Below are 15784 nucleotides of genomic sequence, written 5' to 3'. Positions count from 1 at the left end.
AGAGGGGCATTTATGAACATGCTTAGTTATGACAGGTGTCTGATGATTGAGTTGCCTTTTTGTTTCTGCCCCTGCAGCTGAGGGAGCCTGCGGGGGAACCCTAAGGGGAACCAGCGGTTCCATATCCAGCCCTCACTTCCCTTCAGAGTATGAAAACAATGCTGACTGCACATGGACCATCTTGGCTGAGCCTGGGGACACCATTGCTCTTGTTTTTACTGACTTCCAGCTGGAGGAAGGATATGACTTCTTAGAAATCAGCGGGACAGAAGCGCCATCTATATGGTGAGTTTGGATAGTCATGTGAGCTCTCCGTAGTCTTCGCATTGTTTTTGCAGGAGAAAGAGGATCCACTATGTGATGGTAGTGAAGAATTAGTGGCCAACTTGACTGATAGTATTGTTAGAACCGGTTCCAGTGTCTGAGAAGTTTCTGTACCAGCAGTTGAAGTTAGAAAAGGCATGAAAACTTGAGATGCTTTTTCTTTTTTCATGTTATACTCCAATCTTTCCAGGAAGTTCTTAGGAGGACCTCTTGGCTTTGGTGCTCATCTAGAGATGACACAGTTTGAGTGGATGTTTTTAGGCTTTGAGGTTTATTTTTCTCTTCTTGCAAAATGGTAAGGAACTTGACAGCAGGAATGTGATAATACTGTCCCTGTCCCTCTGTGAAGAGGTGCACACAACTCCAGAACCACCTGTGAGAACGTATCTCAAACAGAGTTAACATGGACTCTAGCATGAGGTGTGACACATCTGACCAATTGGAGGACAGGGATTGAGTATATAACAGAAAGGACACTCGAGTGTAGCCATGCTCATGACAGAGCTGCATTCACTGTGTCCCGCAGGCACAGTTCTAAAGTGGAAAATTAAGAGAGCAGCTATAATATGGCTTGATTCCAGCTTCTGATCATATATCTGTGCAATTTGTGGCCAGTTGAACTTTCTATTGTTTTAATTATTTAAATAATTTTGGTATGTTAAAGTTGCATCAGTCCTCTAGTTTGGGTCTTGAGTCATAAGGTAATTTGAGAATATACAATCACAGGAAGATCTAGCCATGTGTGTACAGCAGAAGAGTTAGTAGAGGAAGTGCTACAATATTTTGATGGCTTTCAGTCTTGACTTGAGTTTGGAGATGAAAGAATGAAGAGGCTAAATGTGTAAGGAGCTAGAATGAGATCCTCTTCCACCAGTCCTTAACACGGAACTGAGTCATATGGTTTTCCACCACTGGAAGCTCTGTGTTCAAAAAAATGAATACATACATTCCCCTTTGAGTTTTATTTCTCTTATGTTAAATATTATTCCAATTACAGAAGTAAAAACAAAAATAGAACTTCATTAGAACACAGCTGTATGACTCCTGGGCACACACCCAAATTACTTTGCATCTTACTAGAGTCATTTGCACATCCATATTTACTGTGGTTCTATCTACAGGACAAAAAAAAATTTAATCAACCTAAATGTCCACCAATAGATATTGAGTAGATTAATAATACATAATGGAAATGTGGCACATAAACTCGGTGGTATTTTATTCATCTCTAAAGAAAAATAAACTTTACAGAAAATGGATATACCTTGAAAAAATACATTAATTGAGGTGCCCCAGATTTAGAAAGATATCCATGTAGGAGAAATGTTCATGCACATAAAACAATAAAATTAGTGTGTGTGTGTGTGTGTGTGTGTGTGTGTGTGTGTGTGTGTGTGTGTGTGTGAATGCAGAAGTCGGAAGACTAGAAAGAAGGCCATGATGGGTATAAAGGCTTTAAGGAAGATATTGTGAAGATATTTGAACACAGGACAGATAGGAGAAGAGAGAATGTGGAAGGTACGATGGATGAGTACAAGGGGAGAACTGGGGCAAGAATGATGTGGGAATCAACCCAGACGAAGCACAAAAATGCCGTTGTGAAACATGCCACTGTGTGCTGGTTTTAGGATGCTCCACAATCACTATCATGAACTGTACTATTTTATTCACTTTGAATAAAACTTGGACATCAGCCATTCTTCTTCAACCTCATGTATTTGCTAGAATTCTTATGTATCCAGTGTTACTGAGAATCAGAGTTATGAACAATAATGCTGACTGAAAGCCCTGAGTCTCATTACCAGTCACATGTTGACCTTACATCAGGCCCTAGGAAGCCATATTTAAATGCCTTTTAAGTTCATGAAACAAAGTCATTAATCGTGTGCCGACATTCTACCAATTATTGCGGTAGTAGCAGGTGCTCCAGACACTTCTTTTTAACTACATAAATAGTTTATGGAGAACTGCTTTATAACTATTTAAAGTGTTTGAAAATGAAAAATATATGGTAAATGAGTTGCAGAAATTACTCAGTTAACTTTAAATTTGTGAGAACCTGGACGTGTTGGGTGTTGGGTGTTGACTGATGGTGTTGTTGTAAGGTGTCAGAGTGGGAAAGATATTGGAAAATGGGGATAAACTTAGTGTTTATAGAGTGTATTGATGACTTTTGCCAAGCAACACTAAGAGTGTGGAAGTTCAGGTGACAACATAAGTAACTAAAATATAAAGAGCATCCAAGGCATTTGCTAGGGAGATGACTGTGGCTCTAGAAAGGAGAGGAGCTCCTTCCTGTGTGAGTGTCACAGAGAAGAAAAATCCCTGATCTCCTCAGGGGCCAGAGGATATCCCGTTGTCTGGATTTCTCCATTTCCTTACTCATCCTAAATGAATTTCCTCCCATTCCTCACCCCTCTCTTCCCTCCCTCTACTCTTCCTTAATTTCATTTGTTATTCATCATACGTGAATTCTCTCCCCCTAATTACAACCCCTCTTCCCCTCATCCCTTCATCTGCTCATGCCCATCCCCTCATTCCCTCACCCTCTCACTCCCTCATCCTCATCTCCTTGTCCCTTCACAGTCTTATCTCCTCTTCCCCTCATCCCTTCATCCCCTCATGTCTATCCACTCATGTCATTCCCTCATGTCATCCCAGGATGTCTATCCCCTCATGTCCATACCCTCATGTCTATCCAGTCATGTCATCCCCTCATGTCTATCCCCTCATGTCATCCCCTCATGTACATCCCCTCATGTCATCCCCTCATGTCATCCCCTCATGTCATCCCCTCATGTCATCCCCTCATGTACATCCCCTCATGTCATCCCCTCATGTCCATACCCTCATGTCTATCCAGTCATGTCATCCCCTCATGTCTATCCCCTCATGTCATCCCCTCATGTACATCCCCTCATGTCATCCCCTCATGTCTATCCCCTCATGTCATCCCCTCGTGTCACCCCCTCATGTCTATTCCCTCATGTCATCCCCTCATGTACATCCCCTCATGTCTATTCCCTCATGTCATCCCCTCATGTCATCCCCTCATGTCATCCCCTCATGTACATCCCCTCATGTCTATTCCCTCATGTCATCCCCTCATGTCATCCCCTCATGTCATCCCCTCATGTCATCCCTCATGTCTATTCCCTCATGTCATCCCCTCATGCCATCCTCTCATGTCATCCCCTTATGTCTATCCCCTCATGTCATCCCTTCATGTCATCCCCTCATGTCCTTCCCCTCATGCCATCCTCTCATGTCATCCCCTTATGTCCTTCTCCTTATGTCTATCCCCTCATGTCCATCCCCTCATATCTATTCCCTCGCCCTCTCATCCCCTCATGCCATCCTCTCATGTCATCCCCGTATGTCTATCCCCTCATGTCATCCCTTCATGTCTATTCCCTCATATCATCCCCTCATGTCCTTCTCCTTATGTCTATCCCCTCATGTCCATCCCCTCATGTCTATTCCCTCACCCTCTCATGCCCTCACCCCTCACCTTCTCATCCCCTTACCCCCTCATCTGCAATCCCCTCATCCCTCCATCCCCTCATGCCCATCCCCTGATCCCTCATCCTCTCATCATCAATCTCCTCATCCCTTCATCCCCTCTCTCTCCCTTTCCCACTTAGTCTTCCCTTCCCTTTTGCTCATCTTCTGACTCCCCTCCTTTCCCCCAGGCTCTTTATTTACTTTCTTATCCCTTACAGGTGAGTCTTCTCTCTTGCCCTTTTCCTCACCTGTACCTACTTGCCCCCTCCTGTCCTTTCTGTACCATTTCCCAGTGGCTACCACAACCCACGGGCAACAAGCAACCGTGGGAAAAGTTCTTGGTCAGGAAAACATTGCTCAGCTTTGGAGACAGCCCCTATTTTTGTTATTAGAATGGGGAAAGTTACTTTAGTTCTCTGAGATCTCTACGGATCCTTTTTAGGATAGTTATTAGAGAGACTCTGCTCCTAAACTATCCTGCACCTTGTCCTAACCTGTCCCCATGGTTGCCCTTTGTAGACAGTGCAAAGTTGTATCCCTACCTTCATGATGATGATTTATGAGCCCCTATTTATTGGAAATGCAAGAGCCCTAAAGGATGGTTGTCCCCTTATGGACTCTTAGCTCCTTTGTTATATGAAAAAGAATCTGGGACACAATAAGGACAAGAGAGAGTAGGGTCCCCAAGCAACTGCCACCAACCCAGGGTCTGAGTCCACCAAACTCTGCATCACTGTGCCCTGGCCTCCAGCTACACAGCATTTGGAGAGCATCAGTGCTCTGCCAGGGATGCACTTTTACTCAGCCACACAGTCTCCTTGTGCCTTGTGGAGGATGCTGTAGTTGAGGAGACAGGTCCACTGAAACTCCATGTACCACTGTATACTGCATGAGAGAGGACAGAGGGCTTTCTTACTTATTTTATTTTGGTGACATTCAGTGCTTATTGCAATTACAGAGGGAATTGCCTTGACGTGTCCATATGGGGTGTTACTTTAAATGGATCAAGCCGTTAATCTTCAGTGGAGGCTGAAAAGAAAAAAGATGGTTTTCTTAAATAACCGTCAAGCCCACATGAACACACTTCAAATTTAAAATAGAATAATTGGGAACACGCTTTCAAGATTTATACAAATGTGTATTATCTGGCTTATCTTTTAAAAGACTATTATTTTACTATAATTTTAGTGACAGTCTCTGAAATGTTTAATGGCCCAAATTGGTATATTTAGAAGATTTATCCATTCCAGGATTGTAAGAAAAGTAGGGAGAAGGGTGAACTTGGCCTCTTCTCCAAAACAAGGTTATGCCTCCGAGGCAGGAGGATGGTGCTAATGGCTATAAGTGCAGAGAGGGCACACATGTACAATTTTCCAATAATCTGTTTTTAAAGACAGGATGAACAAGCAAGGGCATAGCAAGAGGAAACTACATGGAAAATTGTTGAGAATAATAATGGGATTAGCTTTATTTTCATTACATTTTGAGTGAAATTACCAACTCTGCTATAATTTCTTTGCTCTGAGTTGCCATGACTACAGTAGTGGCAGCCTCAATATAGTGTATCTCATTTGCTAAACACTTACATGTATTGAATGTCGGGATTTAAACCTTACCACCTGTATGCATACTGACCAAGACTGATTTCTATCATATTATCATCATCATCATTTTAGATTTTCATATAATCTGATAGGCTTCCTAGTGATGCTTAAGAACAGAGTCACTGTTTCTAGTTGACTTGCAACAGGCTCTATAACTATGGTTTTTACTGTAATTTTTAAAAATAGGCTGGAGAGATTGTTCAGTGGTTAAGAGTGATTTTGCTTCTTACAGAGAACCCAGATTCAAGTCTCAGCACCTACATTGGTAGATCACAAACATCTATACCTTCAGCCCCAAGGGGTCCAATGCCCTCTTCTTATATCTGCAGGCACCTGCACGTGCATGGTACACCTACATGCTCATACATACAAAATAAATGCATCTAATAAAAGTAAAACCTCAACAAATGTCTTTAAATGCAGCAAAATGGTCTGATTTTATCCTCTTTTAGTGATCCGATGGTGTATTCTGCGCCTCTAAGAATGACAAGAATGAAAGTTGATGTCATATCTGAGTTAGTCATCTATAATTTCTAACTTAAGACTTGAAGGTTAAACAGTCAGGATTGTGTTTTCATTTCAGGGGGCTGGAAAAGGGACATGGGGTCTCTTCTTGTGTCGTGGAATGTGCACAGCTGCACATGGCTGTAAGGGGGGAACAAGAAAAATTGTGGAAATTTTGCCCTGCCCCAAGCTTAGTGTTCCTTCTTCAGACTGCCCAGGAAGAATCAAGAAGCCTTAGCATGTCTTCCTGGGCAAGACAGAAGAAGTCTATCTACTGTTCTCCAGTCCAACATATCCTCCTGTCTTAGCCCTAGGCCACGTCTCTATTCAAGAGCCTTGCTTCCCTGTACCTTGGTATGGTTACACACCTTCATGCCTCCATGTGGCCATTCCATGCTGGTCTGTATTTACAAAGTTAGCATAATGATTAGAGAGGGTCTAGATGAACAATACCATAGGAGATGTGCAGAGGGAACACCATGGAATGTCTCTCCATCAATCTTCTCTCCATTTGTGTGGGAGAACTTCCACAGTCCCATTTATTGTTTTTCACTGTAGGAATAAGGCTCAGTAAGAAGCTAACCATGGACCCACTCTAGCTCTGACATGGCTATGATTTCCTCCACGGAAAAACAAGACACTGTCTAAAAATGCACTTTATTTTGCTGCCATTAACCCAGCACAATTTCACTATTAAATCAATCTAATCAGTAGCTGGTCGAAGTCAAAACGAGACTTCAAAGACACTGGAGCAGCCCAGTGAGTATCAAAGAACCCTTGAAGGGTCAATTGATGCCTACAGTGTTTATCCAATGTGCCCCTTAATTGATAATTGACTTGGTATATGTTTAATTTCTAATGAAGAAGGTTATGGTACTCCAGTGAGCAGTAGTTTCCAGTCCTTCCCCTCACTTGCCCCAAATCCAGAGAGATTTGCCACCCATTCCTACCCACAGTATTGAAACTGCTTAATTTGAATTCATTCTACAGAAACTTCAGGGATAGCACAGAGTGAGATACTGCCTGCCTTCACCCTAGTGTCCCCTAATCCTTCCACATTTGTTACTTTTCCTGTAGCTGTGGCAAGATAGCCAGCCAAAGAAACCTAAGAAAGGTTTGCTTGTCAGTGCAGCTCCTGGTGGCAAGGAGGGAATTGCAAGAAGGGCACCTCTGGCTGCAGTGGGGGAGGGGGGCCACTGACTGCAAAGAGGACATAGTGAGGAAGAAGAGAGAGGGATAATAGTAAATTTTCTCACATTTTTATGGTTTTATTCACTCAGAGACAGCATGGAGTGTTGGTGTTCACATTCAGGGCAGCTTTCCATTCCTGGCAGATGATGCACCAGGGTGGTGGAATACCCAGCATACTCCTCTGAGCGGGCACCCTTTCAGAGGAAAATAGGAGGTAGGGGTTAGGGGAAGGTCTCTGTTAAGGGGAAACCAGAATTGAGAAAAGCATTTTGGATATAAATATTAATCATTCAATCAATCAATCAATCAGCCTCTGGAAAAGGCCAGGAGGAAGACACTCCCAAAGGTATGTCTTCTGGCTTGTTCTAATGATGATCATAACTAACTACTCCATAACTTCTCACCACCTCAGGGTTATTACCCAAACCAAAGCATTTGCACTTATGACTGCTATTGAGTTTATTTTCTTTGTGCATCTTGGGATATGTGTGAGATTCAGCTATATTTGTTGGGGCTCTCTCCAGTCTGCCTAAGTTATTTATACTTCTTTGTTCTACAACCTTGATCTCTCTTGACTTAGCAATTTGGCCCCTTCAGGCTATTTGGGTAAGTGTGGTGTTAAAGAGCGTTTTTTTTTTTTTTTTATTTATTTATTTTTTTTTTATTATTTTTTTTTTTAGGAGCACAAAAACAATGAGCTTGTGGCCAGCCCTAAATGTAAATATGATTGTTTCTATTATACATTGCACTTCAAATTTTAATTCAGGCCTGGTCAGGATGGTGCACACTTGTAATTCCACCACATGTGTCCTAAGACAGGTGAATCACTAGTTTACAACTAGGCTGGGCTAATTAGTAAATTTGTGGTTAGCCTGATGCACATAGAGAGGCTTTCCTGCAAAAGAGCCAAAAGAGAAAAATTTGAATGCAAAAATTTTACTCTACAAATATACTGAACACTGTATATACATTTTTATGGAAGTAAGCAAAATAAATATTATAAAGATAAACATATTATGAATACACACATATATATGTATATACATAGGTTTGGATATATTTCATATATATATATATATGAAATTTTCCATGGCATCTATACATTAGCAACTTATCTAAGAATATAGCCAATGTATTTTTGTAGTTCTTATTCTACATTTACAAATCAAAATGTGTTTTTCTTAAAAACGTTTTTGCGCCGTATACTTTTCTAAAAGTTATACTAAATGCCCACATTTACAGAGCATTTCTGTGTGCCAGGCAAGAACTATTTTGTCAGCCACAGCCCCTTTAGATGTGATTACACCCATTTTATAGATGAGAAAAGTGGGCCTCTGAGACTTTTATACTGCATGTCATTGCCATTGGCATGGGATATTTGTAAAGGAGCAGTGGCAAACTGGATCTCTACATTTAAACATATCAGGGTTTAAACGTCACATTTATCTGTCTCATTGCCACCTTTAAATCAGGAAGGTCAAACCATCTGCTTACATTCAGATGTGACCCAAAAATTCCCTTCATAGCTTTGGGTGCTGGTGGATACCAGAGGAATCACCAAAAAATTACTTCAGGCTTAACCCAATTTTTCTGAGGTGGTAACACCATGAAGTCTTCCTTATATTTCCTTCTTGATGTGATCAACTATAAAATCATGTAATAATTTTAACAAGTGTCAAATACACACCATATAATACATACACACATACATACATATGCACACATAATATTTGTATGTCTTCTGAAATAGGCCATAAGTGGCTGAAGTTATCCTAAATTTAGCAGTAAAATGTGAATAGATGTTTCCCTAGGACTTTGACCATTTACAGTTAGGTTGGTGGATAGATAAGGACCATCTATACCAACACACACACACACACACACACACACACACACACACACACTTCTGCATCAGGGGCAAGGAAAATACATAATTGAATATGCAAATAGATAGATTAGACTGTGAAAGCAGAGGATTGGGAAATTCATGACTTGTTTAGGGATCCTTCCATTGTCTTCTTAAAGGCAGGTTAGTTTTCAACAACCAGATGCAGTAGAAATGGATTGAATATACAATTTAAAATGATCTCAAGATATATTATTAACTCAGGCATAAGTTCCAGTTCTGAAGAGGAGAGATCCTTCCAGTAAATTCTATTTCCATACAACCCCAATTCTAAAGCCCAATAAATAACCCAGGGAAGTATTTCCATCAATACCTACTTCCACTGCTATGGGCTCTTCTCCATTCCCCTTCCATACTGTTTTCTCCCTCTGGGTAGATTGCATTGTTCATAGTCTTTTGCCAGAAATATCATTGCAGTTCATTTTCAGTACCTTTGTGCTGGGATGAATAAACACTAAGTTCCATAATCTGAGAATGCATATAATTAAATAATAACTTGAAATTCGAGCTTTTCTACAACTCATTGAATGGTAGTATCTGTGAATAAAATACTACTTACCCTACCACTCTCTGGAAAAAGACTGAAGGGGTGACAAAAAAAAAAGTACCTCTTGTTCCTGAACTGGGACAAGTGGGAGAAGCTCACCATTACAATTAGATTTGTTCTACTCTCACTGTATCCCTGACGGGGGACTCCTGATGGGATTCCTTATTTATCTAGTGAAATTTCTGTCAGGTAGCCTTAGTTGATTGAAAAGTGAAATTTCTGTAAATTATTTAAATTACAAGTAATCAAACAGAATCCTCCTGGTTATTATTTGCAAATATCAGACTGGGGAGATGGATTAACAAGTGAAAGTGATTTTTCTTAGGTACACTTGTGTGTGAGTTTAAATTTTTAGGACCCATACAAAACTCTGGGTGTAACACCATGTTCCTATAACCCAAGATCTTCCATGGATAGAGACAGGAGGGTTTCCAGAGCTTGCTGGTCTCCCATCTGCCTTCAGGTTCAATGAAAGGCTCCGTCTGAGGGGAAGAAAGCAGAGAGTGACAGAGATGGACACCTGATGTCCTGATTCTGCACAGGTGTGAGTGAGACCATCTCCAAGACACATGTTTTACATACCTCTCTCATATGCACACACATACACACACACCTAAACACACACACATGTACACACATGCACATGCTTGTGCATGCACACATACATACACACATATCAAAATACATCTTTTGTTGCTCATGCCTCTCTCTCCTCCATATGGTCCCTTATCCAGGATACAAACAACAAAACAAGTATAGTTAAGTTGACACTGTTGAGCCAATTCACCTTCCATGAGTGTACTTCCCTTCTAGGGATGTTGTGCTAGCCAGGGGATCTGTGGTGTGCTTTTCTCTGAAGATTCGCCTAAGGGATATAAAACTACAATATTTTCAAAATTATGAATGGCATGAGAGTGAGGGGGGAAAAGTAGGTAGAGACATCTGTGTGGTCAGTTATTCCTCCATATCTGAATTACCACTCCACCCCATACGTCCTCACTAAATTCTATTCTGTATTAATTTAAAAGGCTTCATTTGAAAGTCACATACCATATACACACAAGTAAATATATATGCACACTTTACATCCATACAAACGTGTATAAGCACACATATAAATACACACATACATCTCATGTATGTATATGGTTGGATGAGTATCTAATACAGACACTGAGCTGTTAATCAGTAAATCATTGTCACTGAGGAAACAAATATTAAGTGTCTTCAACTGGGATGTCTAAGTATAGCTTTTTTATTTTAACTGAAAAAGGAAAATATTGTACTTAGCAAGAGTGTTTCCTTGTTGCACTGACTTCTGGATTCAAAATAACTTAGTTACTATTTAATATAATATTGCACCCAGGAGACAGGAATGCCTCTTTGTCCAGGCTTATCAGCTCAAAACCAAAGCACCAAGTGCTTTGGAAGCTAAAACTGCCTAGCAAAATAACTATTCAGCCAGAGTTTGAGTTTTCTCTTTGCAGTGACTTGGAAGTTCAGTGAACGGGGCCCCTGGGTGATACTTCAGTGGAGACACTAGGGGGAAGGATTTGATGTCACACTTCCCTCTGTCATCACGAGGGGGTCCTATGCTCAGCTCATGATGTAAGTTCTCTCTGATCCTTTCCTGCCCTGATAGCTCTTAACTTCTGTGGGCTGACTCTTCTGTAGCTGACTCTTCTGATGGACTGTAATAAGGTTCCTCCAGGAACATCCAACCACTCCCATGGCTCTAATCATGGAGCTTGTCATGAAAATACTCCATGTGACCCTAGCCAAGCACAGTATGGGCTGTGGATCACCCTGTACTGGGAAAAGCATGTGAGGGAAGGAAATAGGAGAGATGTTAAAAATCTAAGATATCTTCCCATGGGTCCATCTTGGGCAGCATTCTTCATACCCAATATCTTAGGGTTTCTACTCCTGCACAAACATCAGGACAAAGAAACAAGTTGGGGAGGAAGGGGTTTATTCTGCTTACACTTCCATACTGCTGTTCATCACCAAATGAAGTCAGGACTGGAACTCAAGCTGGTCAGGAAGCAGGAGCTGATGCAGAGGCCATGGAGGGATGTTCTTTACTGACTTGCTTCCCCTGGCTTGCTCAGCTTGCTCTCTTATAGAACTCAAGAAACCAGCCCAGGGATGGCACCACCCACAAGGGGTCCTCTCCCCTTGATCACTAATTGAGAAAATGCCCCACAGCTGGATCTCATGGAGGCACTTCCCCAACTGAAGTTCCTTTCTCTGTGATAACTCCAGCCTGTGTCAAGTTGACCCACAAAACCAGCCAGTACAGCCTACATATCATTTCTGGATGGCTTACCATCTGTGCAGGCAAATTTCATGTTGTTTTAGATATGGAAAGAAGATTCACTGTACTTGAAACTAGAGTTTAAAGGGAAATGACCTAGAAGACCTGGATTAGGGGGTCCATTCCCACTATTCATCATATTGTGTTTTAGTACGCTTATTCGCCAAGCTTCTTTCTCTATTTGCAAAATGGACTTTATGATATCAGTCTGGGCTCATCATGAAGAAGAGCAGGAAGGGCTGGTGATGTCACTGCATCTTTGGTGGCTTAGGACACCACGAAATAAAAGTTATGACCTCCTATGAGTCCATCTGTTTCCTCTTCCCTTCATTTTTCTCAGTCACCTGCCTCTTCCTGGTTCCTCTTCCTCACTCTCTCCTAGACCTTGTTCAATGCTGGTACCCTCACTAGTTTGGAAACACTGAGATGCATATGATATGCATCTTCATTTTTCTCAGTCACCTGCCCCTTCCTGGTTCCTCTTCCTCACTCTCTCCTAGACCTTCTTCAGTGCTGGTACCCTCACTAGTTTGGAAACACTGAGATGCATATGATAAACATGGTCTTTCTCAGCAATAGTCCTAGATACATGACACACTTATGAATAGATTCCCCTGTTCTAGAGAGTATGTGGAAACCTCGGTTCAGTGAATTACTTGTTCTTTAGGAAAATGGGGTACTAGTAGTAATAATACCGGGCTCTGGTTCATAAGCAGAGGCTGACTCTAAGGGCTAACCATGTATGAGTCCACTTGACCACTATTGTCCCCACTTTCCAGACAGAAAGGTTGAAAGTTAGAAGTATCATGTAAACAACCTCACCTACATGACCATGAGTTCCAGCCAGGGTTGACAGGAGGTGAGCCAGTGTAACTTAGGGATCAGCATGGTTTATGGGAGTCCTGTTTTATAAAAGAGAACTCCATGGGTAAAGAGGATAGATCTTCATTTAAGGAACCATCTTCCTTCTGACCCACTGAAAGCACGAATGTGTCCTGCATTCCCCACAGGGACCATCTCCTCCTGTCCTTGCCCATTTAATGAATATATGACACCACTCTCCTGGGGTATGGTAAAACTGCAAGTGTGAAATTAGGAGACAATTCAAGAGACTAGCAGATAGAGCATTCTGGAAACTGGGTAAAATGCACACATACCGAGACTGCACAGCGCTTGACCAAAAGGGAGTAATGTGGCTTTGATACAAAGAAAATTCAGTCCGTTTCTTATGGGCTGGCAGAGGTTAGCCATGGGTTTAAATGGGAAAACAAAGCCAGAGGCCTCAAGTACAAAGGATATAAAGAAGCTGCAAGCAAGAAGGCAGGACCACTTGTTGGGTATTTCTTTCCCAAATGCTTGAGATGAGGAGTAACATGGTTATTTTCTCCCAGCCACAGGAGATAGGAGCTGCTTAGTGCTGTTAAAATACATCAGCATACAGCCCTGCACTGAACCTGGCATTCTGGAGTAAGTCACACTTCAGCTTGCTGACACGTACTATTACAGTGTGCAAAGGTAGCCGCCATATATACCTGTGGGTAGTGCAAGGGTACAATTTCCCCCTTGAGTCAGTCTCTGATTGTGTCAACAGTCCTACTACTGTGCACAGCCCATGTGGTGGTTGAGAGTTTGGTCAGTCTCAGCTAAAGTACCCTGTGCCACCCTGCCCAAAGTCTCAGAAAACAGAACAGTAATCAAGTAGGAGAAATATGTCATCCTCGAGAACCATTTGTTGAAAGTCGTGAAAGCAATATTCTTTCCTGTGGAGAGTGTGGAATAACCAGGGAGGTGCTTTCTCTGGTTTTAATATTTGAATTCCTGGGATACAGGCCATGTATGCATGCTACAATATTGAAGACAAACCATCTCTTTGAAGTAAACCTTTCTGTACAGTAGGATTGTGTGTGCCTTCTGGGAATGTGAGTACCTCTGGCCAGTATAGCAGAATGTGGCAGGCATAAAGGAAAAGTATGTTCCTCAGTTTTGGAGGCTATAAATCCAAGATCACATAGCGACTGGTTCACTCAGGACCTCTGCTCCGGGTCGAGATGCTGAGCCTTCTCATCAGAACCTCCCGCCCCCCATGAGAGCAATCCCATACCACACACTACACTGCGTGAGTTAAATACAGATTTGCTGACCACAGTCATCTCTCTCTGTAGCCTCTGCAGCCTTGCCAAAACCGTTGGTATCATTCATTATTCACTCTCTTAGACCCTATAACAATGCGCTAATGAGTGATAGCGGCATTGGACACCCTTTGCTGCATGTGGAAAGCATTGGAAGTCCCCACATTCGACTTCTGCGGAAGGCGATGTCCCAAGCTTCTGACCTAACATGTCCTGTATTTAATGGACATGCCATTGGTGTTGTTTCTCAAAGTACTTAACAGCAACCAGTGTTACAGATGGGAAGAGAGGGCAGACTGCACGTTTAGTCTCAGAGTCGAGCCACACAGACATGGGCGTTGCACAGAACCTGCTGTGCACATCTGGAGGGGACTCTGTGTGCTCAGGTGTTCATAAGCATTTTTCTCATCATCTAATTGCTGCAAGTAAGAGCTTCAAGGAGGTAGCTTAGCTCCCAAGCAGGGGGACCTGTGGCAGCAATCACTTTCCCTAATACTCACTTCCTCTGCTCTCCCTGCCCCCGTTTCACCCCGTCTCTTGTTCCTTTCATTAAAGCTAATGGGAGCGCTGGGAAGAGATTATGAACGGAGTTCAAAAATGACAGATGTTTCCCCAAAGTACCTACTGTCCCTTAGAGCGTTAGCAACCAGTGAACTGATGTGATATGTTCACAATGTGTCTTTTATACTGATATCAGAGCGTTCAATTAGTGGTAATTAGAACCCAGCTGGGCAAAGTAATTTCAACACCACCATGTGGAGGATGAGAGACACAGAGACAGACCGACCACACTTTTTACTCAACAGTACTCTCCTCAAATATTTCTCCACCTATTCGTTAGACCGTAGGAAAATTCTCTCTCTCTCGTGTGTATGTGTGTGTGTGAGTGTGTGTGTGTGTGTGTGTGTGTGTGTGTGTGTGAGTGTGTGAGTGTGAGTATGTATGTGTGTGTGTGTGTGTGCGCGCGCGCATGTGTTTCAGGCTGTATTTTAGTATGTATTAAAATATTTAAATTGCAGACATATCCACGGGTTTCTTGCAATAATGCTCTTTATTGGAGGTAGAACTCCAAGAGAATAGATAGAAGGCATATGTGCTGAATAAATCTATGAACTGGGAATATTTAATAAATGAGATTTTAGAATTGTGCTTAAACGAAAAAAAAAAAAAAGCTGAACTAAAGAAAGCAGCCTATGTGTAGTTACTTCTTGGGAATGTGTGACTGTGGGAGTGGCTAAAGTTGTCTCTGTGGGTGTGGCTGAGGCCTTCTCTGTGGGTGTGGCTGAGGCCTTCTCTGTGGCTGTGGCTGTGGCTGCTTCTGTGGGTGTGGCTGAGGCCTTCTCTGTGGCTGAGGCCTTCTCTGTGGCTGAGGCCTTCTCTGTGGCTGTGGCTGTGGCTGCCTCTGTGGGTGTGGCTGAGGCCTTCTCTGTGGCTGTGGCTGTGGCTGCTTCTGTGGGTGTGGCTGAGGCCTTCTCTGTGGCTGAGGCCTTCTCTGTGGCTGAGGCCTTCTCTGTGGCTGTGGCTGTGGCTGCCTCTGTGGGTGTGGCTGAGGCCTTCTCTGTGGCTGTGGCTGTGGCTGTGGCTGCCTCTGTGGGTATGGCTGGGGCCTTCTCTGTGGCTGTGGCTGCCTCTGTGGGCATGGCTAAGCTTCCCTCTGTGGCTAAGTTTACCTCTGGTAGAATGGTTGAGGTTTTCTCAGTGGGTGTGGCCGAGGTGCTCTGTTGGCATGGCTGAGATCTTCCCTGTGTGGGGGACTAG

At 42.6% G+C, this 15784-nt stretch overlaps 1 protein-coding gene across 1 annotated transcript in view; it reads left to right on the top strand.

Annotated features, from left to right (window-relative positions):
• The window catches only part of Csmd1 (CUB and Sushi multiple domains 1), a 1354421-nt gene that overhangs the window by 540791 nt on the left and 797846 nt on the right, over window positions 1–15784 (top strand). Inside the window, exon 5 of the mRNA XM_052162855.1 lies at window positions 78–285. Within this exon, the coding sequence (XP_052018815.1) occupies window positions 78–285 (208 nt within the window). The remainder of the gene's footprint in view (window positions 1–77; window positions 286–15784) is intronic.

This window comes from Apodemus sylvaticus, chromosome 18, assembly GCF_947179515.1.
Source record: "Apodemus sylvaticus chromosome 18, mApoSyl1.1, whole genome shotgun sequence".
NCBI classification, from domain to species: domain Eukaryota; kingdom Metazoa; phylum Chordata; class Mammalia; order Rodentia; family Muridae; genus Apodemus; species Apodemus sylvaticus.
The sequence above is the reverse complement of the archived record's forward strand: the minus strand, read 5'-3'. Positions and strand labels throughout refer to the sequence as shown.